Source organism: Notamacropus eugenii, chromosome 1 (assembly GCF_028372415.1).
Source record: "Notamacropus eugenii isolate mMacEug1 chromosome 1, mMacEug1.pri_v2, whole genome shotgun sequence".
Taxonomy (NCBI): Eukaryota; Metazoa; Chordata; class Mammalia; order Diprotodontia; family Macropodidae; genus Notamacropus; species Notamacropus eugenii.
The window spans coordinates 567,855,978-567,881,791 of NC_092872.1; the positions used below are offsets into that span (position 1 = coordinate 567,855,978).

General features: G+C 35.1%; 1 protein-coding gene across 1 annotated transcript in view; it reads left to right on the forward strand.

The window, feature by feature from the left end:
- Nucleotides 1-25,814, forward strand: part of MYOM2 (myomesin 2) — a 161,063-nt gene that overhangs the window by 67,662 nt on the left and 67,587 nt on the right. The window contains exons 12-15 of the mRNA XM_072634369.1: nucleotides 5,824-6,023; nucleotides 6,807-6,860; nucleotides 15,920-16,047; nucleotides 23,674-23,857. Of these exons, the coding sequence (XP_072490470.1) occupies nucleotides 5,824-6,023; nucleotides 6,807-6,860; nucleotides 15,920-16,047; nucleotides 23,674-23,857 (566 nt within the window). The remainder of the gene's footprint in view (nucleotides 1-5,823; nucleotides 6,024-6,806; nucleotides 6,861-15,919; nucleotides 16,048-23,673; nucleotides 23,858-25,814) is intronic.

Genomic DNA, 25,814 nt, shown 5'->3' on the forward strand with positions numbered 1-25,814 from the left:
GACACAGAATTTTGAAAGAAACTTGAAGCATATAGGTTCTAGAAGTGTGTCATTCTCTTCTAGGAAGGCAGGGTTCAGAAAGTTAGGATGAAGGGTGTCAACTATCTTTGACCTCCTCACTGCCATCTCTATAGTTGTCCTGAGAGAAACACATCTCAAATATATCGGAATAGAAAGCCATTTCTAGCCACAAACATCTGTTGGAAAATCTCTACTTCCTCTTCCATTCTGAACTAGAGAAAATACACTAGTATTCTCACCCAGGAAAAAAATTTCCACAACCCTGAAGTCTTTGGGAGAAAAACCTGCCTCACTAACCATAGTGGAATGGTTACTTCTGATTAGGTCAAACTCTAGAAGATGACACATGCTCCAATGATGTATTTAAAACTCCACCTCCCTCCTCAACTCTGTCCATGCTAGAATAACCTTGAAGGATTGAGCTCCTTGCATCAATGAACTTAGACACCTCTGAGTCTCAAAGTTCTTTTTCTCTACTTTCCATATTCCCAACCACTTTAGTTCTTAGCCTGAAGCCTCCACACTCCCATCAGCAGCCACTTGTTATCAGAGATATAGCTTGTGCTTACCTTGAATTGTTTGAACTCTGAAATTGTTCTGTAAAGTTCTGTAAAGCTCAGCTCAAGCATCCCATTCTACATCAAGCCTTTCCTGAACACAATTGTCCTTATCTTTCTCTGCAATTACTTTAATTGATTTTTGTATATACTTAAATATTCATATATCTCTCCAAACAAGTATAAGCTCCTAGGAAACTAGGTAGCACAGTGGATAGAGTGCTGGACATGGAGTTAGAAAGACTTGAATTCAAATCATGCTTCAATTGCTTTCTAGCTATGGAACTCTGGGCAGTTTGTTTAATCTCTCTCATCCTGTTTCCTCAAATGTAAAGTAGAGGTAATAATAGCAACTGCTATATAGGACTGTTGTGCTGTTGTGACTAAGATGAACAGATGATCAAAAGCTCTTTGCAAATCTTGAAGCATTATATAAATACTAGCTAGCTTGTAGACAGATACACTCCACTTTGTGTCCGTAGTCCTGCCTTTTTCAGCTCCGCTAAACAAGTTGTCATAGCTAGAGTAAGCTCATCAATACGAAATTCATCATCATGCTGCTAACTCAAGCCTTTATTGATTCCACCTCCCTCTGCCTACTCTCCTCATTTTTTTGGAGGGCAGAATATTAAATTCCATCCAATGTTTTCCTTTATTGAGGGCAGAAACTAGACTTAGTTCCTTCCATTTTGCCTTTGCTGTTCTGCATGGTTTCAACTCTATGGAATCCAGGTACCCCCTGGTATTCCATTATACTCCTCACCATTTCCTGCCTCCTTTTGTGTGTTGTCTCTCTCTTTAGATTATAAGCTATGTGAGGGCAGGGGCTTTAAATTTTTTTTATTGTATTTCCAATGCTTAGCACAATGCCTAGAACATAATAGGCACTTGACATAAGTTTATTGGATTTGGATATTGTTGCATTTCTGTCTTTATATCTCTGCTCTGTCTGGCACTTAGTAGGTACTTAAAGAATACCTATTGATTACTGGATTATTTGATTCTGAATTAAAATAAATCCCTGTTCTGTACAAATTGGCCATCCATTTGAAAATCAATGAATTTTCCTAAAGATTATGAAGCATAAGAACATAGATTTACAAACTTGTTGCTGATATGTTCACTTCAATTTTTCAGTTTCTGATGGATATGCTAATTTTGTTAAACATTTGGGGTTCTAATTACATCTTAATACTTGTAAAAGGCTTGGCAGTTTTTATTTCAGAAATGTTCTGAAAAGCCAGGTGTTATTGTTATGTAGAGCAGTTGCTGTTATGATTTTGGATTCTAATAAGAATATCAATTAAGCACCAAAGATTCTATGGTGTGGTGAAAGTCACAATGTATTAGGAGATGGGGAATTTGGGTTCTAGCTTTACTAGCATTACCTTGGGCAAGTTTTTCTCCCTAGGCCTCAGTTTCCTCATGTCTAAAATGAAAGAGGAGGCACCATAGTACAGTGGAAAGAGTGCTAGATTTGGCCAGTTATGAACTATACAACTTTGGGCAAGTCATTTAACCTCTCTGGGCTTCAAAATTCTTATATATAAAATAAAGTGACTGGAATAGATGATACTTAAGGTTCTTTCCAGTTCTAAGTTCTATAATACTGGAGAGATTGTGTGTATGTGTGTGTGTGTGTGTGTGTGTGTGTGTGTGTGTGTGTGTGTGTATGTGTGTGTGTGTTTGTAAGGGGAAGAGCATTTTATTTTCTAAGTCACTGCAACACTGTTATAGCAACACTGTCTTTACTTTTTTGAGGTCTACACTGGTTGAGCAGAGAGAGGCACATTATCAGTAAGTTGACTAAATAAATTCTTTGGCCAGGGCAGCCCAGGAAATAAAGAAAAATGCAAAATGGGCTTCCACTCTGTGTTTCTACAGTGATGGGAGCAGAGCGTCAGAATAAACATTAACTGAACTGTTGGTGCTTTAAATGTGAGATGTTTGTCTGGTGACTAACAAATAGACACGACTGGAAGAACTGAATTGCAACAATACTGTCATTCTTACTATAAATGAAACAAAGAGACAAAGGGAAATTGTAGGTAATGGAAACATTGCTCAGGTTCTCCTTGGGAATGGAGGGGCAAAAAAAGAAGTAGATAAAGTTGGTCTTGTTGTGTGTACAAATGCAAAAAGGTTATATTGTCTTGTTGTAGAGAATGAAGGAGAGAAGTTACATGAAGAAATTGATATCCTTCAAGTTAAAGTAATATATACTTTGATGCTCAGTGACCTCAATACAAAGAAGACAGTGAAAAATATGTTAGAAAATAGTTCTGGAGTATGGAATAAGAGTTCCAGAAAACTTGTACATTACACAGAAGCTTCATATTTATGCATCATAAATACATTTTTTGAGAAAAGAAAAGAAAGATCCTGGATGTGTTGAGCACCAAATAATCTTTTAGAAATTGAAATATTGTATATAGTAATCAGGAAATAATGCCTCACTAATGTAGGAGTCATTTCTGAAACAGCCTGTTGTTTACGGACTACCAACTTGTTTGAACAGAGATAAAGAGTATCCCAAAGCTGAGAAAAAAGTTATTTAATTAAAATAATGCCAATGTAACATATTTAAAGTTTTTGCTGACAATTAAAAATGGAAAATGGATGGAGAAAAGGACATTAACACCAATTAAAACCACATTATAAAGAAGTTTTGCTGATATAAATTAATCACAGTAATGAGACCAAAAGGACCTGTCTTAGTCATCTAATACCTGACTTACTTCTTGAATGAAGAGATGTGGAAACTAAAAACAACATTAAGTTAGAATATAATCTTGTCTTAAAATGTTGCCGAGATGGATGGGAGAAGGTTATGAGCAGTATTACCTCATAAAAGAAAGAGAGGTGATAGAAAGGGAAAAACAAGTTTAAAAGAAATTTGGTTAGAGATCCAAATAAGGAAGATCATCCAGAGGGAATTTAAGGATGAAACTGGAAGTAGGACAAACAAGAAAAATTGGGAAAAAAATATTTGTGTAAATATTTTTATAACTAACTCTTTTCATCCTAAAATACAGTGAAATCTATTTAGAGAAAGTGGAAATGACACTGAAGAAAACCCAAGGATGAGAAAAGAAACTGGATGAGAACAAGTTCATAAAGAAGAGATTCATCTTGAATGCACCACAATTTTAGGCAATTAAAGGATTGCATTTCATGTTATATGAAGGATGAAAAGATATCAAAGACATGGAAAAAATCTCATACATTATCATTCCAAAAGAAGACATCCAAGAGAACATAAATAACTACTCACATTCATATCTATATCTATATCTATCTATATATCTACCTAACTTTATAAGAATAATCTAAAAATGCATCAAAAGCATCTTTGAAAAGAAAACAGGTTTCTTTTTGCATTTCACAGTATTTTATTTTTTTCCAATTACACATAAAGATAGTCTTTTCTTTTTTGGGTAAGATTTTGAGTTTCAAATTTTTTCCCTCCCTGTCTTCTCTCCCTCTGCCCCAAGGCAACAACCAATCTGATGTAGGCTATACATTTCAATCATGTTAAACATATGTCCACATCAGTTGTGTTGTGAAAGAAGAATTAGAAAAACAGGGAAAACCACAAGAAAGAAAAAAACAAACAACAAAGAAAGTGAAAATAGTATGCTTTGTTTTGCATTCAGAGTGCATTTTTTTCCTCTGGATGTGGAAATAGTATTTTTTATTATTAGTCTTTTGGAATTGTCTCAAATCATTGTATTGCTGAGAAGAGCTAAGTCTATCAAAGTTGGTCATCTCACAATGTTCTGGTTCTTCTCACTTCACTCAGCATCAGTTCATGTCTTTCCGGTTTTTCTGAAATATGCCTGTCATCATTTCTTATAGAACAACAGTATTTTATTACATTCATATACCACAACTTGTTCAGTGATTCCCCAATTTATGGGCATCCCTTCAGTTTCCAATTCTTTGACACTATAAAAAGCTGCTATAAATATTTTTTACATGTAGATCCTTTTCCCCTTTTATGATCTCAAAGAACAGTTTTCAAAAAATGTGATGTTTCATAACTGACTGTATTTTGACTATTATATAATTGACTGAGAGATGTGGAGAATGCAAGTATACTGAGTGTGCTGTTTATTGACTGTAAATAAACATTTGACTCAATACAGAAGAATGCCCTTGAAAGCTTTGCTCCAACAATCTGTCTCTCATGCATATGTCAAGATTTTATAAGATTCTCCGAAAGATGCAAAAATAAAGATAACATTGTTTGATGACCCTCTCATAAAGTGAGACACCAAAGATATTCTCCATTGTCAAAGAGAAGATCCAGCAAAGAGTTTTAATTGAAAAGAGATACCTTTTACGTCCTAGATTGTGAGGTCCTAAAAGTGCTCCTATTCCTGATAACATTGGACCTATTGAATCAAAATTTGGAATACTGCACATCCTTCTAAATTATATTCATGTTTCTTCAAAAGTTTGTCGGGTATGTGAATATATGCATATGTACATATTTATATGTGTGTGAACAAACATTCATGTGTATATACTGCAAGTGGAATTACACAGGAGGAGAAAGTTGGCTGTATTTCTTTTGGAAAATTCCAAAGTTTTTTTAATGACCTCAAACTTCTCTTTGAAACAGTGATCTTTTTGATGTCAGTATTGTCCCAATGATGGTGTCCGGCTTTAAGTTATGGAATGCTCTATTCTCTGAAGAATTAAAGTAGAGGATCACCCAAATGGCAATGGCAAGAACTTATGGAGGCTGTGAACAGGAAGGACGTTACTCATTAAGAGTGAAGAATTATAAGGAGATTATATAAATGATCTAATGAAAGAAATGGGTAATTGAAGAATGGATAATTAAAAAAAAATATGCACCTGTCACATGATGAGAGCAAGGGGTAACTGATGAACAGCCACATAGGTGTTCCCTTGTTGCTATTATATGTCAAGAGACAGAGAGGAAGTTATGTTCCATATCTTTGTAGAGGCATATTGATGAGATCACAAATCCATGTAGAAAGCATGCAAGCTAAGAGGTCTTTTCTAAAACTGTAAGGCTTAAGAAAAATAAAGGACTGTTGTATGAAGTCCTCTATACATTTTTACATTCATTGGAATTTCCATTTGTACATATGTGTAGCTTTATTAGTGTAGACTTCATTGATTTGATACATTTTTTAGTTATTAAAATAAATTTGCACTTTTTGTGTATTTGTGGGATCTTTAAAGTTTGTGATTTTTTTTAACTTCCAAGGTGTGAAGTGGGAACTGACAATTGGATTCAGTGCAATGATGCACCGGTCAAAATCTGCAAATATCCTGTGACTGGACTTTTTGAGGGCAGATCCTACATGTTTCGTGTAAGGGCAGTTAACAATGCTGGAATTAGTCGACCTTCTCGGGTCTCTGAGGCAGTTGCAGCCCTTGATCCTGTTGATCTCAAGAGATTACAAGGTAGGTAACCAATTAGTGAGGGTCTGTGCATAATTGGAAACTCTCTTTCTCTTTATGTATGTAAATATATATGTATGTAAATATAGTATGTGTGTGTGAATGTGTGTATACTACACAGATACATGAGTATAAGTCTTCTATCTTGGTTTTATCCATATATTGTCCTGTTTTTCTTATGCAGTTCTACCATTGACAAGTCATGAGAACTGCAAAAACTGAGCCTAACAACATTCATTTTGTTAATCTCGTATTCCTGTCAATGCCACTTAGTAAATGGATAAAGCCAGGTTAACATTTTACGCTGCTAAAACCAAAGCATTTAACCTTCTTAATAGTACTTGTGGGAAAAATCCAATTAAATCACAGCCTCACTTGGTTTAGAATTAGACTTAATAAATTCTTAACCATTGGTGGTATAATTCCAAATCCCAGAAACTAGGACAAAACCAATGTAACCAAGTGACATTTCTGAAATGTAATTTCACTGACATTGACTCTTCAAAATTCACTGGACTTTTACTCATTTATTCTAAGTGGATAGCTATATTTTCTGGTGTGTTATGCCAGTATGCTTACTGAATAATTTGATTGATGGTAGAAAAGTGGGTTACAATTTATTAGGACAAGCTCCAAAGGTGTCAAACTCTATTGCAATGGAATGGGTAATTCTAATAACAGAACAGAAAGATGCAATCCTGGCAAAGAAGCATTTGAGGGACTTGATCTTTCCTTATGAAATCTCTTGGTTTTAAGAATTTATCAACTTTTCCCTTCTGTCTACAGCATTTCATTTGGAGGGAGACAGAGAAATTGTAATCTACCAGGATGACCTTGAAGGTATGTAGCTCTTCATGATTTAATTTCAGCTGCTTATATCTAAGGAATTTAAGATTATAATTAGAGTCATGAGAGCTGGAGGAAAAAATCCACTTCATGAGCAAATTCTTTATATAAATAAAGGGAAAGAGCAGTCACTGAAGCTTGCAAACCTCATGTCAACAGAGAGGTGGGGAAAACACCAAGGCTGTAATAGGAAGTGAAAGCAGGAATCTAACTGTTGGCTGGATTGTTTTCATTCAGGGCTCACAAAAGTGTTTTTTTTTGGTGACTTGATGCAAAAAGAGAGCCATACAGTCTCCAGTGTGACTGCCTGAAGGTAGCTTTGAGTCAGCCTTCCATACTCTCTCCACTGGGGGTCCAACATGACTTTGAGGGTAAAATGTGAATCTCTAGTCCTCTGCTGACTGCAGTTTTAACTGACATGCATTTAATCTAAGCAGATGAATGCTTCTTAATTAGACTATTCACATTTCTTTTTCCAATGTGAATATGACTTTTAATGACATTTCTCCTGCTTGCTGTGCCTTCCAGATATACCTGGAGAGAGAAAAACATGAAGAATGAGCACTGGGGCCTCTTGATCAGTAGTGCTAAAGATTTTAGTTGAATGTGTAATTAGTCTTTTTAAAAGTTCAATAGTTAAAAACTTAAAAAGGATTGGATTTTACATGTAGCTCTAGCTGAAGGAAAAATTAAGAGTACTTATTTAACACAAGGAAAACTCTCAGCTTGCTGTCCCTAAGCATACCATTGATCCTCACTTCCAGAAGAAGCTCATAAATACTGTTTGACATCCCTTAGGGGTCTTCCCATTGTATCCTAAATGGTAGCTTCTGTTCTCCTGATTGTATTTATAGTATTGCCTAGAGATAGTTCAGACAGTAATGAGCATGCCAATATGTTCCCATAAGAGTTATTACATTGAGAATTCCAGAATTCTCTCCGAACAGAATTCTATACCTCCTTCTAAGGCCCCCCTCCCAAATTCTGGAGATCAGGTTGAGAAGTAATTGTGGTTTAGTGGAAAGAATGCTGAAACTAGGGTCAAGAGGCCAGGGTTGGAACCATGGCTCTGGTGCTCTCTCACTTTCTGACTATGGACAACACATCTCTCTTAAACTCAGCTTTCATCCTCTATAAAGTGTGAAGAGTAATCCATATATTGTACTGTTGGACTATGATTTGTAAATCATAAAGAACTACATGAATGCGAATTATCAGTATTTATCTCAATGACATTTAAAAGGTAAGAATCACAGAAATCAATCTGATTTATCTAGTGGCAGAGGAATAAGGAAACAGGAAAACTACTGGATGCTAATGAAGACTGAGATTTGGGGAGAGCCAACCTGTCAGAAACCAATCACCAAGTGTATGTAATCTGGAGGCAACCAGAAATCTCCTGAATATAAGGGACATCTTTATAATAGATTAATTTATGTCAAATGAGGTCCTCAGGCATGGTCAGTGAAAGGAAGTTCTCTTTTAATAATACTGACAGTTGGCATGTATATAGAGTTTTAAGGTTTGCAAAGCACTTTACATCTGTTATCTCATTTGATCCTTGTGACCCTATGAGGTGGGTGCTATTTTTATACCCATTTTACTGAGAGACATTTAATCACTTGCCCAGAGTCCCAAAACAGTTAAGTATTTAAGAAAGGATTCAAACTTAGGTCTTCCTAGCTCCAAGTCCAACACTATCCACAGAGTCACCTAAGTGCCTCACAATTCTGTAATGTGTAAATTGGATCAGTGGGGAGGCCTGTTCACTGAATGGGCATTACCTCACTTTAAGTGAGTACCTAAAAAGGCCTTAGGCAAAAGTCCAAGGTCTCCCATTGCATCCTGGGCCATCTCCAGTCATCCTGATGAATATCTGGTCACTGGATCCAGATGACTCAGGAGGAGAAAGTGAGGCTGGTGACCTTGCACAGCCTTCCCTCACTAAAAACAAAGTTAAGTGCAAGTCATGTCATCATTTCTCTGATGTCATGGTCCTCTTTGAAAATGGATGAACACATGAGTGTACCCTTAGGCATTTTTCTTTTTTCTTTCTACAACTCAATGATCTCATCAGTTCCCATGAACTTAGTCTCCATCTATCTATCTATCTATCTATCTATCTATCTATCTATCTATCTATCTATCTATCTATCTCCCAAACTTATACTTCTAGCTTTAAGAGCTCTCCTGAACTCTAGTGACTTTTTTTTTATCAACTACTTGCTGGATGTCACCAATTGAATGTCTAGCTAACTTCCTTTAAGGATCAGTCCATGTACCAACTCTCCCACTAAACTTTTCTCAGTCTTCCCCAGTGATTATCTTTATATCCCTTCTTAAAATATCTTATATTTATTTCTCTCTGTGCATATTCTATCTTGCCAGCAGAATGCATATTCCTTGAGGGCAGGGATTTTCTTCTGTCTTTGTATCCCCAAGACCTAGCACAGTGCCTTATGCACAGCAGGAGTTAAATGATGATTTGAATTGAATTACTTTAGGAAAATTACTCTCCTCCTGGATCACTGTCTTGTTATTGTTGTGGGTCTTGTGTAACTTAATGAAACCATGAGCTATGCTGTGTAGGGTTATCCAAGAGGGACAGGTCATAGTGAAGAGTTTTGACAAAAAGCGATCTACTGGAGAAGAAAATGGCAAACCACTATAATACCATGGACAGTATTAAAATAACATTGCATATGACACTGGATATGACTCTCAAGTCAGAATGCGTCCAACATGCTTGTGGGGAAGAGCAGAGGGCAACCACAGGTAGCTCCTGTACTAATTAGTGAGAAGGATGGGTCAAAGCCAAAAGAAAGCTCAGCTGCAGATGTGTCTGGTGACAAAAAAGAAAGTTGAATGCTATAAAGATCAACATTGCACAGGAACCTGGGATATCAGGATCTTGACCCAAAGTAAGCTCGATGTGGTCAAACAAGAGAAAGAAAGATTAAATATTGACATCTTAGGTGTCTATGAACTTAAATGGATAGGAATGGGTGAATTTAATTCAGGTGATGACTACATATTCTATCATGGTCAAGAATCTCTTATAGAATAATATAGTCATGATAGTCAATAAAAAGATGAGAAAAGCAGTATTGGGGTATAAATGCAACAATGACAGAATAATATCTGTTAAAATCCTAGCCAAATTGCTCAACATCACCATATACAAGTCTTTGTTCTAACCACTGATGATGAAGAGGCCAAAGTTCATAAGTTCTATGATGACCTAGAACATCTTCTAGAAATAAAACTAAAAAAAGCTGTGACATTTATCATAGAGAATTGGAATGCAAATGCATTAAACCAAAAGATAATTGGAATAGTAGGCAAGCTTGGGGAGTACAAAATGAAGCAGGGCAAAGACTAATAGAGTTCTGTCAAGATAACTTGCTGGTCATAGCAAATACTCTTTTCCAACAAGCCCAGAGGTGACTATCTATGTAGACATCACCATATGGTCAATATCAAAATCAGATCGATTACTTACTTTGCAGACAAAGGTGGAGAAGCTCTATAAAGTCAGTTAAAACATGACCTAGAGCTGGCTGTCACTCAGATCATGAGCTTTGAATTGAAATTTAAATTGAATAAAGTTGGGAAAACCATCAGTCCATGTAGATACGACCTAAATATTATTCCTTATGATTATAAAGTGGAAGTGATGAATAGATTTAAGGGATTAGATCTGGTAGATAGAATGCCTGAAGAACTATGAATAGAGGTTCATGATCCTGTACATGAAGCAGGAACAAAAACATTCTATAGAAAAAAGGACAAGAAAGCCAAGAGACTGCCTGATGAGGCTTTAAAAATAGCTGAGGAAAGAAGGAAAACAAAAGGTAAAAGAGAAAAGGAAAGATATACCCAAATGAATGCAGAATTCTAGAGAATAGCAGGGAGAGATAAGCAAATGCAAAGAAATAGAAGAAAATAATACAATAGGAAAGAGAAGAAATCTCTTCAAGAAAATTAGAGATATCAAGGGAATGTTTCATGCAAAAATGAGCATGATTAAAGACAAAAATGGAAGTGACGTAAAAGAACTAGAAAAGATTAAGAAGAGGTAACAAGGACAGATAGAAGAATTATATAGGAAAGATCACCAATAATCAGGATGGTGTGTTTACTGATCTAGAGTCAGATGTCTTGGAGAATTAAGTTAAGCAGACTTTATGAAGCACTGCTAACCATAAGGCTAGTGGAAGTGACAAACTTCCAACTGAGCTACTTAAAATTCAAAAAGATGATGCGGTTAAAGTGCTGCACTCAATAGCAAATTTGGAAAACTTAACAGTGGTCACTGGATTAAAAAAGATCACTTTAATGTTCCAATCCTAAAGAAGAATATTCCAAAAAATGTTCAAATTACCAAACAATTGTGCTCATTTCACATTCCAGTAAGTTTATGCTAGAGATTCTGTAAACTTGGCATCTGCAACATGTGAACTGAGAATTACTAGGACAGGCTGGTTTTTAAAGAGACAGAGGAGCAAGAGACCAAATTGCCAACATTTGCTGCATTATGGAGAAAGTAAGGGAGTTCCAGAAAATCATCTACTTCTGCTTCATTGACTACACTAAAGACTTTGACTGTGTGGATCACAACCAAATGTGACAAATCCTCAAAGAGATGGGGGTACCAGATATCTTATTTGTCTCCTGAAGAATCAGTGTGTGTGTCAAAAAGCAACAGGTAAAACCAAATATGGAACATCTGATTGCTTTAAGACTGGAAAAAGAGTACCACAAGGCTGTCTATTGTTACTTTGTTTATTTAACTTATATGCAGAGTATGTCATGTGGAATACTTGGCTGGATGAATCAAAAGCTGGAATCAAAGTTGCCTAGAGAAATATCAACAGTCTCAGGCAATACTATTTTCATGGCAGAAAGTGAAAGAAGTCTCTTGATGAGGATGAAAGAGAAGAGTGTGAAATCTGTCTTTAACAACATAAACAACCAAAACCCTCCAAAAACCAAACCAAAACCAAAACCCTAAGATGTTGGTAACTGGTCCCATCACTTCCTGGAAAATAGAAGAAGAAGAAATGGAAAAATTGTCAGATTTTATTTTCTTGGACTCAAAGATAACTGTAGATGGAGATTGCAGTCATGAAATTTAAAACAAACAAACATTTGCTCCTTGGAAGGAAAGTTATGGCAAATCTGGACAGCATATTAAAAAGCAGGGATATCACCTTGCAACAAAGGTCCATATAGTCAAAGCCTTGATTTTTCCAGTAGCAATGTCTGGCTGTGAGAGTTGGACTATGAGGAAAGTTGAGCACTACAGAAAGAGTGCTTTCAAATTGCGGTGCTGAAGAAGACTTTTGAGAGTCCCTTAGTTAACAAGGAGATCAAATCAGTCAATGTTTAAAGAAATTAACTCAGACTGTTAACTAGAAGGTCATATTCTGAAGCTGAAGATTAAATACTTTGCCTAGATAATGAGAAGGCAGGACTTATTAGAAAAGACCCTGATGTTGGGAAAAATTGAAGGAAAAAAGGAAAAGGGGATGGCAGAAGATGAGATGGACAGAGAGTGTCATGGAAGCAACAAACATAAGTTCGGACAGATTTCAGAAGACAGTGGAGGATAGAAGGGCCTGCCATGATATAGTCCCTGGGTCATGAAGAATTGGACATGATTGAATGACTAAACAACTACGAAGGGAAGATTACTGGTGTATCACTTGATTCATTAGATGAATTGGAAAGGGGATGGACCAGGACAGAGTACAGTAGTGAAAACAATTTTTTTAAAAAGTCTTTTTAAAATATTTATTGATTATGTACAGGAAAACTGTTAATTAAAAAATAATTTATTTTTTGACAGGAAAACCAAATTGGAAACTATTACCACAGGTTAGCTGAGAAGACTAAAAGGTCTCATATCCATTAAAAATGATAGCTGTGCAAAATAGCGTTGCCTCAGTGCCATATGAACAAATCATAGAATGTTTTAGGATAAGGAAACCACCCTAGATTTTTAATCTAACCCTTTGATTTTATGGTAGCAGACAGATTCCATGAGGAAAATTGAGCATCCACCATAGCTAGTCAGTGGCAAAATAGGAAATAGATTCAAGGTACCCTGACGCTCAATCAAACCTTCTTTGTAATACTTCATACTCTCTAAGTCATGATTTTTTGAGGGTGTTTTGACAGTTTTTACAATAAGAGTTAGAATAACAGCTCCTGATCTCTTCCATAGAGTGGTTAAGAAGTTTACAGATATAAGTTCTTTTATCCTCTTTGCTATTAAAATATATTTTTGTGTTTGGATTTTTCATATCCTGTTTATTATCATAGTTCTCTTTTCTTATAAGAAAAAATGAGGAGGGAGTGTCTTACTAGTTCTCTGGGGCTATATGTTATAGTAACCATTATTTTAGCTGGTGTGGCTGTGAAATTGTCAGCTTTTATTTGTAGTTTGAGGAATGCTTTTGAGTCGATGTGTATGTAGCAAGTAAAAAAAAAAGGTGTAAATTCCTAGAAGAAATAAAGTTCAGTTAGGGCAGGCCATTGACACTGCTGGGAATTAGCAAGGTGGTTTGACTGTTTGATCTGAAATACTGAAGTGTGGAACTAGCCACACATTCCCAGGTTGAAAGAAAATGAATAAATGAATTGACCAACAAGGATTTGTTAAGTGCCTACTTTATTCTTAGCATGGTGCTAACTGCTGTAGGGAAGAAGGAAGATCAGGAGAGGCTTCCTGTAGAAGCTGAAGCCTGAACTGAGTCTTGGAGAATGCCAGGAATTCCCTTGAGGCAGAGGTGAGACTGGAGTTTGTTTTAGGCATTGGTGAAAGACAGAGATGAGAGGTAGAATGTCATGTGTGAGGAACAAATGATCCAGCTGGGGATGGAACATATTATGTGATATAGAATAAATACAATAAACATAGAAAAGTAACCTGGAATTAGATTCCAAAACAGTTAGAGAAAAATAAAAGGAATATGGTTAGGCATTTCTCCATATTCCCCTTACCTTGCATTGATTTGGCATGTTTTTCCATTCTGATTGTATTGCTCTAAACTGTGTAGTTGTTCAGTTGTTTTTCAGTTTTGTTCAATTCTGTGACCACCTTTGGGGTTTTCTTAGCACTGTTATTGAAGTGGTTTGCCATTGCCTTCTTCAACTCATTTTACAGATGAGGAAACTGAGGCAAGCAGGGTTAAATGACTTGCCCAGGATCACACAGCTAATAAGTGTCTAAAGCCAGATTTGAACTCAGGAAGATGAGTTTTCCTGGCTTCAAGGTTGGCACTCTATCCATTGTGACACCCAGCTGCCCTCTAAGCCTTGAGCATGTCACTGTTAAATAGTATTCAAATCTTTTAGTCTGCTTTTGAGGCTTCCCAAGGTCATTTTGAATTCTGCATAAGCTATCTTTCCCAAACCTGGACAATTTTCAGAAAGCAAAGGAATATGCAATTTTATTGTTTCAACTATGGCTAAACATATTAATTAGTATAAGAGTTTTTCATTAATCAAGCTGAAGGTGTCAGATCTCTCTCTTCACCATATCAGAGCAAATATTTTTTATTTCCTTTAAAATATTTATCAGCTCTAAAGATAGGAAGAAGTTTGAAACCTGAAATTCTGTAGAGTCTAATTTTATTTTCAAGAATTACACTAATTTTTATTATTTGCCTTCTCTTTCATTCTGTTGGGTTGCTTCATGTGTAGTTCATGACATTAGTAATGAACCATCATTCAATGTTTATGTTCCATAGGACTTGAGATTCCATGGGTCAGTGTTCCGTAACTCACATCTCTATGGATTTTTCTCTCTCTAGTTCATTTGGGTTCTAGATGAGCAAAGGATTTCTTGGAAATTAAGCACACACACACACAAGCATGGGGATTCAAAGCATGCCAAGGGAGTGGTTGATGCTTCCCCCCCATACACACCCCCTAATGCCCTCTTGGCACTATAACAGCGACATTCTGACTCCTGGCTTGCAATTCTACCCACTTGCCAGAAATGGTCTTCCATAAAAGTATGGCTAGTCTGTACCAACTAATCATCTCTCAGATTTGGTGTATGCTTGTAATAAAACCATTCCAAAATGAAACGTGATCTTTCAGAGGCACTGTTTGGATGTGATGGTACAGTTGCTCTTTTGAGGCTGAGTTCAGGGATGGAAATTGAATTTTAAAGACATTTAAAATATCCTCAGGATGTCTTCTCAAAATTCTCAAATAATATTAATTTTAAAAATTGTGATTATAAGAAGAATAAACCTAGAAGGGGTATATCTCTTTCAAAAACTTTTATTCGCCCTTGATCACCTAAGTTAGAAAATAAATGTATACCAGAACAGAGATAGTCAGGAAACCTCATAAGATGATCTACTGCATTAATTAATTGAAGAAGTCTTATCAATAGATACCCAGAATCTCAAATTTATCAGTACAGGTTAATGTGCTAAGCATTGTGAGACTCTACTAAGGAGAGAAAAACAATGTGATTTAGAAGTTGTTATATATTTTAAAAGCACTGAGTGCATACAGCAAGAAGAAAACAACCAGAGAGAATCATTAAAGATAGGGCAATTGCATTCTGTAGTGGTTTCACATTGCGGAGCACAAACTGTTAATGCTCATGTTTTTGCACAAATCATCAGTTTAGTTAAAGTTTCATTTCTAGTTAAAGCACTTTTCTCTGTGTGCCACTATTGCTGCTTTTAATTTTTTTCCCTTTAGTTCAACTTAAAGTAATAACTTGTGGATTCATTTCCTTCACAAAATATAAAATGCATGTGATAAAATACAAATAATAATGTGAGCTTCTGTGATACATTGTACCTTGACTCTAAGTAAAGCCAAACAGCACTTTGCAATTTGCATTCCTGCTTTCCAAAAATAGCAGTGAAAGCCTGCTATTAAACTGTAAAACTGATATGGTTGTCCTTAACGCCCTGGCAATGCACCTCCAGGAAAGAGCTCAGAAAACTGAGCTGGAGCATAAGTGCTGACCTGCAGGGTAATCTACTGTTTAACACTCACTAAGTTTATTACTCCTCTAGGCGATGTTCAGATTCCAGGACCTCCCACCAATGTACATGCTTCAGAAATCAGCAAAACATATGTTGTGCTCAGCTGGGATCCACCTGTTCCCCGTGGCAAGGAGCCATTAATGTATTTCATTGAGAAGGTACTGTGTAGTTACATTTGCTTGTATGGTAAGCCTTTGTACAATCTCATACTTTATCTCCAACCATTTTCCTAGAAGAGAAACCACCAGACTAGTCATTTCTCCTGTGTGGTACTTAGTTGTGCAGCTATAATGAAATTGAAAAATATAATAGAAAGTAATAATAGGACATTGTATTTGGATGACATCAAGGATGAATATTCAGATTCAATTTAGTTAAAAAAATCTAGTAAATTTTTTGGGATCTACGGAAATAAGCAAAAAGTTCTGATCACTAAATACCCTAGGGGACTTACTACCCAGATACATAACTAGGGCATGATGATGGGGACTTTGGCCTAGGACACTAGAATTTAGACTCTCTGTTATCATGTAGGCTGCTTCATCAATTTGGAAATAATAGAACTTAGCAAGAATAATTCATTAAGACAAGAAGCTACCAGATGGTTTGTATGTCCTTCCCAAGCATCGCCCCAAGTAAGCACTTCCCAGCCTAGTTTCTCTACCTCCTACAACAGAATTACTCTTAAAAATTTTATCAGAGGGTCTGGTTCATGCTGTTTGACTTTGACCTATGTTGTGAAGCTTTACTTGAGTGTCAACATTGTTGGTTGTAGATCTGCCTCATTGTCCTTTCCTATTCTCAGGAGGTAATAACATCATAGAATCATAGATCTGGTTCTAGGAGGAATCTTAGAGGCCATCTGAATACTTATTTTATAACTGAGAAAACTGAGGTCCGGGGAGGAGAAAGTATTAAGATTCACATACAACTTTTACTCTCCAGAGAGTTTTTATTTTATGTACAATAGAAGAGTGAGGTTAAATATCATTGTTTTTTATTTAATATTTTATTTTCCTCCAACTACAAGTAAAAACAATTTTTAACATTTGTTTTCATGACTTTGAGTTCCAAATTTTCTCTCTTCCTCTTTTCCCCCATCTCCCTCATTGAGACAGCAAGCAATTAGATATAGGTTATACATGTTTAGTCATGCAAAATGTATTTCCATATTAGTCATATTGTGAAAGAAAACAGACCAAAGCAAAAACACCTCAAGAAAAATAAAGTAGAAAAGTATGCTTCATTCTATATTCAGACACTATTAGTTCTTTCTTTGTGGAGAGATAGCATTTTTCATCATCAGACCTTCAGAGCTGTCTTGGATCATTGTATTGCTGAAAATAGCTAAGTCATCCATAGTTGATCATCAGTGTATGTCACTTTGCAACAGTTTCTGTTAAGTTTTTTCAGGTTTTTCTGAAAACATCTTGCTCATCATTTCTTATAGCACAATAATTTTCCATCATAATCACATATCACAGCTTGTTCAGACATTCCCCAATTGATGGACATCCCCTCAATGTCCAATTCTTTGCAATAGAAAAGAGCTGCTATAAATATTTTTGTATATATAAGTCCTTTTCCTTTTTTTAAATCTCTTTTTGGATACAGAACTAGTAATGGTATTGCTAGGTCATAGGATATGCATGATTTTATAGCCCTTTGGGCATAGTTTCAAATTGCTCTGTAAAATTGGTCACAACTCCACCAAAAATGCATTAATATTTCATTTTCCCACATCCCTGACAACATTTGTCATTTACCTTTTCTGTGCTATTAGCCAATCTAATAGATATGAGGTAGTACCTCAGAATTGTTTTAATCTGCATTTGTCCAATCAATATTGAGGTAGAGTATATTTTCATATGGCTATAGATAACTTTGATTGCTTCATCTGAAAACTGATCACATCTTTTGATCATTTATCAATTGGGGAATACTTCTCATTTTTATAAATTTGATTCCTTTTTCTATATGTTTGAAAAATGAGATCTTTATCAGAGACATTTGCTTCAAATTTTTTCTCAGTTACTATTTCCAGCTGTATTTCCCTCTATCCTATACCCCCATTTATTCCATTCTCTCTATCCTTTCATCCTGTCCTTCCTCAAAAGTATTTTGCTTATGACTACTGCCTCCCCAAATCTACTCTCCATTTTATCATCCCCACTTCTCTTGTCCCCTTCCCCACATATTTTCCTGTAGTGTAAGATAGATTTCTATACCCAATTGAGTACGTATGTTATTTCCTCTTTGAGCTAATTTCAATGAGAGTAAGATTCACTCACTCATTCCCCCTTGGCTTCACTTTCTTCCCTTCCACTGTAAAGGTTTTTTCTTGCCCCTTTTACATGGGCTAATTTACTACCTTCTACCACTTCCTTTCCCTTTCTCCCAGTAGGTTACTCTCTTACCCCTTAATTTTAGGTTTTTTAGGTATCATCTCTTCATATTCCACATGTGCACTTTATATATACTCCTTCTAACTACCCTAATAATGTGAAAATTCTTATGAGTTACAAATATCATCTTCCCATGTAGGAATACAAATAGTTTAACGTTATTAAGTGCCTTATAATTTCCCTTTCTTGTTTATCTTTTTATATTTCTCTTGAGTCTTGTATTTGAAAGTCAAATTTTCTATTGAGCTTTGGTCTTTTCATCAAGAATGATCAAAAATCCTCTATTTCATTGAATGTCCATTTTTCCACAGGAAGGATTATACTCAGTTTTCCTGGGTAGGTGATTCTTGGTTTTAATCCTAGCTGCTTTGACCTCTGGAATATCATATCCCAAACCCTCTAGTCATTTAATGTAGAAGCTGCTATCTGATTATGTGTCAACAATACTTGAATTGTTTCTTTCTGACTGCTTGCTGACTCTGGAGTTTGTTTATGATATTCTTGGAACTTTTCATTTTGGGATCTCTTTCAGGAAGTGATCAATGGATTCCTCCCATTTCTATTTAACCCTCTGGTTCTAGAATATCAGGATGGTTTTCCTTGATAATTTCTTGGAAGATAATGTCTAGGTTTTTTTTTAATCATGGCTTTAGTCCAATAATTTTCAAATCATCTCTCTGGGATCTATTTTTCAGGTTAGTTGTTTATTTCTAGTGAGATATTTGACATTGTCTTCTATTTTTCATTCTTTTGACTTTGTTTTATTGGGATGTTTTTTTTTTTTATTTCTCGTTAAGTCATTAACTTCCATTTGCTCTTTTTTAATTTTTAAGGAATTATTTCCCTTGAGGAGTTTTTGGAACCCCTTTTTTATTTGGTCAATTTTGCTTCTCAAGGCATTATTCTCATCATTGGTTTTTTTTGGACCTCTTTGACCATTTGGCATAGTTTGTGTTTTAAGCTGTCTTCTCCAGTGTTTTTTTTTATGTCTCCTTTACCAAGCTGTTGACTCTTTCTTCATAATTTTCTCATATCACTCTTATTTCTCTTCTCAATGTTTTCTCTTCCTCTCTTATTTGATTTTCAAAATCCCTTTTGAGCCCTTCCATGGCCTGATTCCAATTCATATTCTTTTTTGAGGCTTTGGGTATAGGAACTTTGGCTCTATTATCTTCTTCTGAAAGCATGTTTTGATCTTTCTTGTCACCATAGTAACTTTCTATGGTCAGAATTTTTTTTCCTCATGTTTTCTCTTTTTCTCAGTCTATTTCTTGACTTTTACCTCTTTGTTAAAATGGGGCTCTGCTTCAAAGGTAGAGGGTGCATTGTGCCAAAATTTAGGGTTTTTGTGCAGCTGTTTTCTGAGATACATCTAGGGACCTGTAAGTTTTCAGTTCTAAGGTGGTATGATATAGGGAGAGGTAAGTTTACTACTCTCTTAGCTTGTGCTCTGGTCTGTGAGTGATCACAAGCACTCTTTTCTTCTATGGAACTGTGGCAAGGGTTCTTCTTCACTGTCACCTGTAACTTCTGATGGGCTAGTACTCTTCCTTGCCCTGGGACTGCGACCTAGGACCACGACACAGATCTAAACATGGGCAAAGCAACAGAGTCCTGCCTCCCAGTATCAGCAAAGAGATCCCTGTAATCTTTTGATCAGTTTTTCAACTCCCTTACCATCTGTGGGCTGAGAGCTTTGGAAGTATCTGTTGCCACTGTTGATTCAGTGTCTCCCAAAGCCTGCTACTTATTTGGTAGTGCTGGTTCTGTGCTGGTACAGCCTGTGCTAGATTATGCTCTACTTTCACAAGGCTGTGACAGATCTTTCTTGCTGGTGTTCTAAGCTGTCTTTGGCTGCAAAATTATTTTACCCTGTCCTTTTGTGAATTTTGTTGCTCCAGGAATTATAGCATTATTTAATGGTGTTCAGTGGGTTTGAGGGAGATCTCAGGTGAGTCCCTGACTTTTCTTTGCCATCTTGGCTCTGTCTGTATAGATGATTGTTAAATTAATTTACTCTAATTTCCATTGTACAAAATAGGCTTACCAAGGTCTGTGGGTATTAAGTGTACGGGTCAACTTTCTGATGAAAAATATTGTCACCATTGGCTTTGGACAACGCCCGAATTATCCAATATTAGCATCATTGCTTAAAGGCTAAAATCTGGGATAAGAACACATCAGTGAATTAGCACAGTAGGAGAGAAGGATTAATTTATTTGATTAACATATTACCACCTGCTGTCATGTAGTAGGAGAGTAGGAAGCTGAAGCAATGAGACGCAGGGCAGGTACAATTGGATGGAAAGATACAAGCTTTTAATACAGCGTATACTGCAGACTTTGTTTGGACACTGCACTGGGGGGTATTGAAGTACTTTGCATCTATCAGGGAGAGGCTTCAACATATATAAAGGGGACAGCAAGTTTAAAGAAGTAGTGAAGATAAAATTTACTTACCCTACAATTTATTTTAATTTAAGTCCTTTGTTTATCTTAATCCACCTGGGACCATTTGTCATTCACATATTCCATATCCATTTGTTGTACACCTATTATATGAAAAGCATTGTACTAGGAAGGGTTATTCAAAAGTAAATGAAACATGGACCCTGCTATCATAGAATTTATAAGTTATCAAGGAAAAAGGCTTATAAAAATATCTGTCGTGCGAAGTATTATATTCATAAAACAGTTGCAAAGAACTAGTAACAGAGTTCTGTGTTGGAAAAGATTCTCTTTTGGTCATTAGGGATGAATTCATGGAGAAAGTGGTACCTGAGCAAGGTATTGAAAGGTGGGAATGTTTGGAACAGGAAGAAATCTTGGTGAAGGAATTCTAGATATCTTTCTGTATGTGTGACTATGAAGGTCAAAGAGGAATCTGACTATGGAAGAAATGTAAGATTGATGTCATCATTTATTTCCATATTCTCATTCTGTTTGACAGCCATATGTAATATTCAATATAAAATGAAGATAAGTTCAAAGCAGTCTAGATTTTATAAAGTAAAAGAACATAAAATACATCTAGGTCATTAAATGGGGAAATGTAAAATCAGGCCTAGGCTTGGTCTTATATCAAATTTTAGTACATACTCTTAAACATAGCTTTTCCAATATAGAAAAGATTTTTGTCATTTTCAAACTTAACTGAATAGTGTTTTAAAAAGTTTTTTTAGAAGTGTGACATTTGTTATAATTTGATATGTTTAGGTATACATGTTCCACACTCGATTGTTTATCTTCACCACATTAAAACACACACAAAAATACAAGCAGTAAAGAGTACACTATCATTTTTTGTTAAAGTCTTAAAGAAACACCTAGATACAGTGTTATACATTTCTAATATTATCCACTTTTCTAATGCATAATCTTAATTAACCAACGACTATTAAATTAATACTTACTCTAGGAAAAGAATTAAGCTAGATTCTGTGAGAGATACAAAGATGTGTAAGACATTGTCAGTATATCTTAGGGAGATTACATATAATTTGTTTGAAAGACAAGATGTATATGTGTGTATTTATGGACACAAACAGATAAATAACAATACAAGGGAATAGAGTTACAGGTTTTAATTAGACTGTGGCTTTGCAACTTCAACACACTTTCTTGAATTTAAAATCAAAAGCCTAAATAAATAGTGTTCCTTATCAGGAGTGAGGTTCTCCTCTGAAAAGAGCTTCTATTGGAAGAAAGACTAGAATTTCTCTTTTCCATTTGCTGTCTGTCTCCTCATTTTCCCCAGCTTATAAGTAGATTTTTTTTAAGAGAAGAAGATTCTAAGACTGCTAGGTTAATTGGCATTCTGATAACATATACTCTTGTGAATAATTTTTTTTTTAACAAAAATAAAATAATTCCCTACTTTAAATGAGGAAACAATCCTTCAAGGAGCAATCTAACTCTTAGCTGTTAACTCTAGATAGGAATATAGTCATTTCTCTTAGTTGTTCCTTGTACAAGCATCTCATCTCCAACTTTTATGAGACTGGATACAAATTGTTTCAGCATAAACATTCTTCAGAGATGTTTTTAAAGCAACATGTCTACTTTACCAATGAGGTTTAACAGAAAAATGCTTAAAGATGTTTACAGATTCATAGAAATCTCTGACTCTTAGAGTTAGATTAGCATTCCAGAATACCTAATTCATAGCTTGAACCTTACACAATGTACTTGATGAATGGTCTTCTAGTGTTTGCACAGATATATCCTGTGAGAGGAAACCCATTACCTACATACCTCACACTCTTTCCCACCTTTGGACACTTCTGATCCTTAGGAAGTTTTTCCTTATTTCAAGAATGTTTGATATCTAGAGTTCTATGAAGCACAAATCTAATTCAACTTCCAAAGATAGCCTTTCAGATATCATGTCCACATCAATCTTCTTTTCTCCAGTCTAAATATTCCCAGTTTCTTCATATGACATGATCTCAAGGTCTGTTCTCATTCTTGTTGGCCTCCTCTGAATGTTCATCAATGTTTTTTCTAAAATGTGGTACCCAGAACTCAATACAAGACTATGAATGTGGTTTGTTAACAGGAATATAACCTCTTTAGGTTTGAACACTATCTCTCTGATAAGCCTGAGATTGTTGTACTAAGATTATTGTACTTTTTTTTTTGGCTGCCATATTGTACCGTTGACTCTTATTAAGCTAACTATGCACGGTAATCTACCCTCCCCCCATTTTTAAGAGGAAATGCTGATGAGCTGTGCTTCCCTCTACCCCTTCCTGTGAAGTTTAATTCTTCAACCTAAGAATCAGACCTTATTTTTATCCCTACTAAATTTCATCTTATTACTTTTGGTCTAAAGTTTTAGGATATCTCAGTCTTTCAAAATCCTGAATCAATCTCTCCCAGCTTTATGTTGTTTGAAAATTTGATAAGCATGGCATATTTTTCTTTATCCAAGTCATTGGTAAAAAAAGATAAAGCATCATCATCAGTTTCCTAATATTTACTTAATTTTACGTGCAAGCAATATCATTTGTCCGTCCAATTCTTTAACTTTTATTTAGTGCATGCCAATTGTGGTCAATAATTTACTTTTAGGCAAAATACAAGTATAAACTAATCAAAGAACTATTTAAATGTGATTAATTTCCCCTCACCAAAAACAATTTTATAATTGTATGTAAAAATGTCACTTAATTAACCAAGAAATAAATAGGTTTATAAAATGTTTTTAAGAGAGCCTGGCAAAACTTTTCATGTAATTCTTGCCTGTATATTTAAGAAATATTTAGAAATAGAGGAGTGGTTTTTTGAAATTCAAGCTTATAGACATAGAAATTTTAATTTTTATAAATTTATCAAGTTTTTTAAACAACTTTTTGTTGTTTTTAATTGCTGATGCAGTCTATGGTTGGTAGTGGGAGCTGGCAACGGGTCAATTCCCAGACAGCGGTGAGATCTCCTCGCTATGCTGTTTTTGATCTCGCAGAAGGGAAACCATATGTGTTTCGAGTTTTGACAGCAAATAAACATGGCCTCAGTGACCCTTCAGAAATTACTGCACCAATTCAGGCACAAGATGTGATTGGTAAGTTATGACAGTGAGTAATCAAAAACTGAACACAATCAGAAAATAACATGAAGTTGAGGAAGTATTAAAAATGCAACTGTTTGTTCTTTCTTTCCTTATCCTACTTTTTTCTCTCATATTCCTTCATTCCACCCTTTCTCAAAGCCTTTCTCTGTAGATTAGTTGTAAACTTTATGCTATGTAATGTTATATAAATTTTTATTTAAATTTATTTAAGACCTTAAATTGTAGTGGTGAAAGTGCTGGTCCTTGCATCCAGAGACCTGAATTTAAGACCTAGATCTAACATTTACTTAATGCATGATTGTGGCTATAACTTACCCTCTCTATACCTTAATTTTCTCATCTGTAGCATGGAAATTATAATATTTATATTACATATCACCTGAAATTGCTGTGAAAAAAAGCACTTTGGAAACTGCAAAGCAAGTCTTATCAATAAGCATTTATAAAGCTGCTATTATGTATTAGGTGCTGTGCCAGTCTCTGGATATTTAAAATACCTTAACAGTTTCTACCCTCAAGGAACTTTCACTGTAATTGGGGAGACAATTTACAAAGAACTACATATAAATAAGATAAATATAGAATAAATTGGAGTACTATATAAATTTGAATGATTAGAATGCAAATTATTTTGAAGATGACATAAATTAAGTAGCACATGGCACATTTTTAAGTCTGTGAAAGAAAATGTAAATGTATAGTGATGAAATTTCTTCTACAAACATTGGTTAGTTTGAGCACTTTAAAAATGGAGTTCAATTGCAGGGCTAAGATTACCATATTTTGATTAACACATTTTTAATATAGATGAAACAAACTTATTCTGGAAAAGGATGCCTTCTACAACTTATATTTCTGAGAAAGAAAAAAAAGTCATCCTTGATTTAAAGTTTCTAAGGATTGCCTAACCCTTACATTGATTAGCGAATTATACTTTGTTCATTATATGAGGATGTGGTCATACAAATTTGCTTAGATGTAGATAAAGTTCTCCTTACCCACCAGTGTATGTATGAAGATTTAAAGGAAGAGTAGAGAGTTCAGTTTATGCTGCCAAAATATTTTAAACATAAATAAAAACATTTTTGTCATATTTTCAATCTAAACTTATCTTTAAGTATGATATTCAGAAATTTTAAAATCTATTCAATTTTTCTTTCTATACTTCATTACTTTGTAATAAACTTGAATCTGAAAGATATGTTTATTATCCTTTGCTCTTATATTAATGAACAGATTAAATTATTTAAATTTTTTCATTGCATATTTCTATTTTACTGAAACCAGTTACCATATTTTACATATAAATATAACTGAATAGTGAATATTCAAATAATGTGACTACTTCACAGAATTCATTATTGGAACTAATTGGGACCTAGCTTTAGTGCAACTCCAGGATATTACAATCATCAGAGCACTTTTGAAAGGATCAGAAAATCAAAATCAAAACCAAAATCTAAAGTAAACCAACCCAACCCAACGTTAATTGTAGAAATATGGTATTCAGAGTTGGAAGGTACATCTGAGGTTATCTTTTCTCTTTCAATCCATGGGCAATGTTCTAAAATATTTAACAAATGGTTTTTCATCATTCTCTAGGAAATCTTTAGTAAGGAGGAACTTGCTACCTTCCGAGGTAGCCTATTCTTTCTTTGGGGGGGCACACCTAGGCTCTAATTGTTAAGAAGTATTTCCTTATATGAAGCCTAAATCTGCCTCTTTGGAACTTCTTTGATCTGTGAGAATAAAGAGAATAACTTTAATCTTTTTTTTTTTCCTGCACAATAACCCTTCAAATATTTCATTATAATGATCATGTTTTCCTTATGACTCATTTTCTTTAGGAGTCTCATATTTGTTTGATTGGGGCAGCTAGGTAGTGCAGTGGTCTTGGAGTTAGGAACACTTGAGTCTAAAGCCAGCCTCAAAAACTTTTCTAGATGTG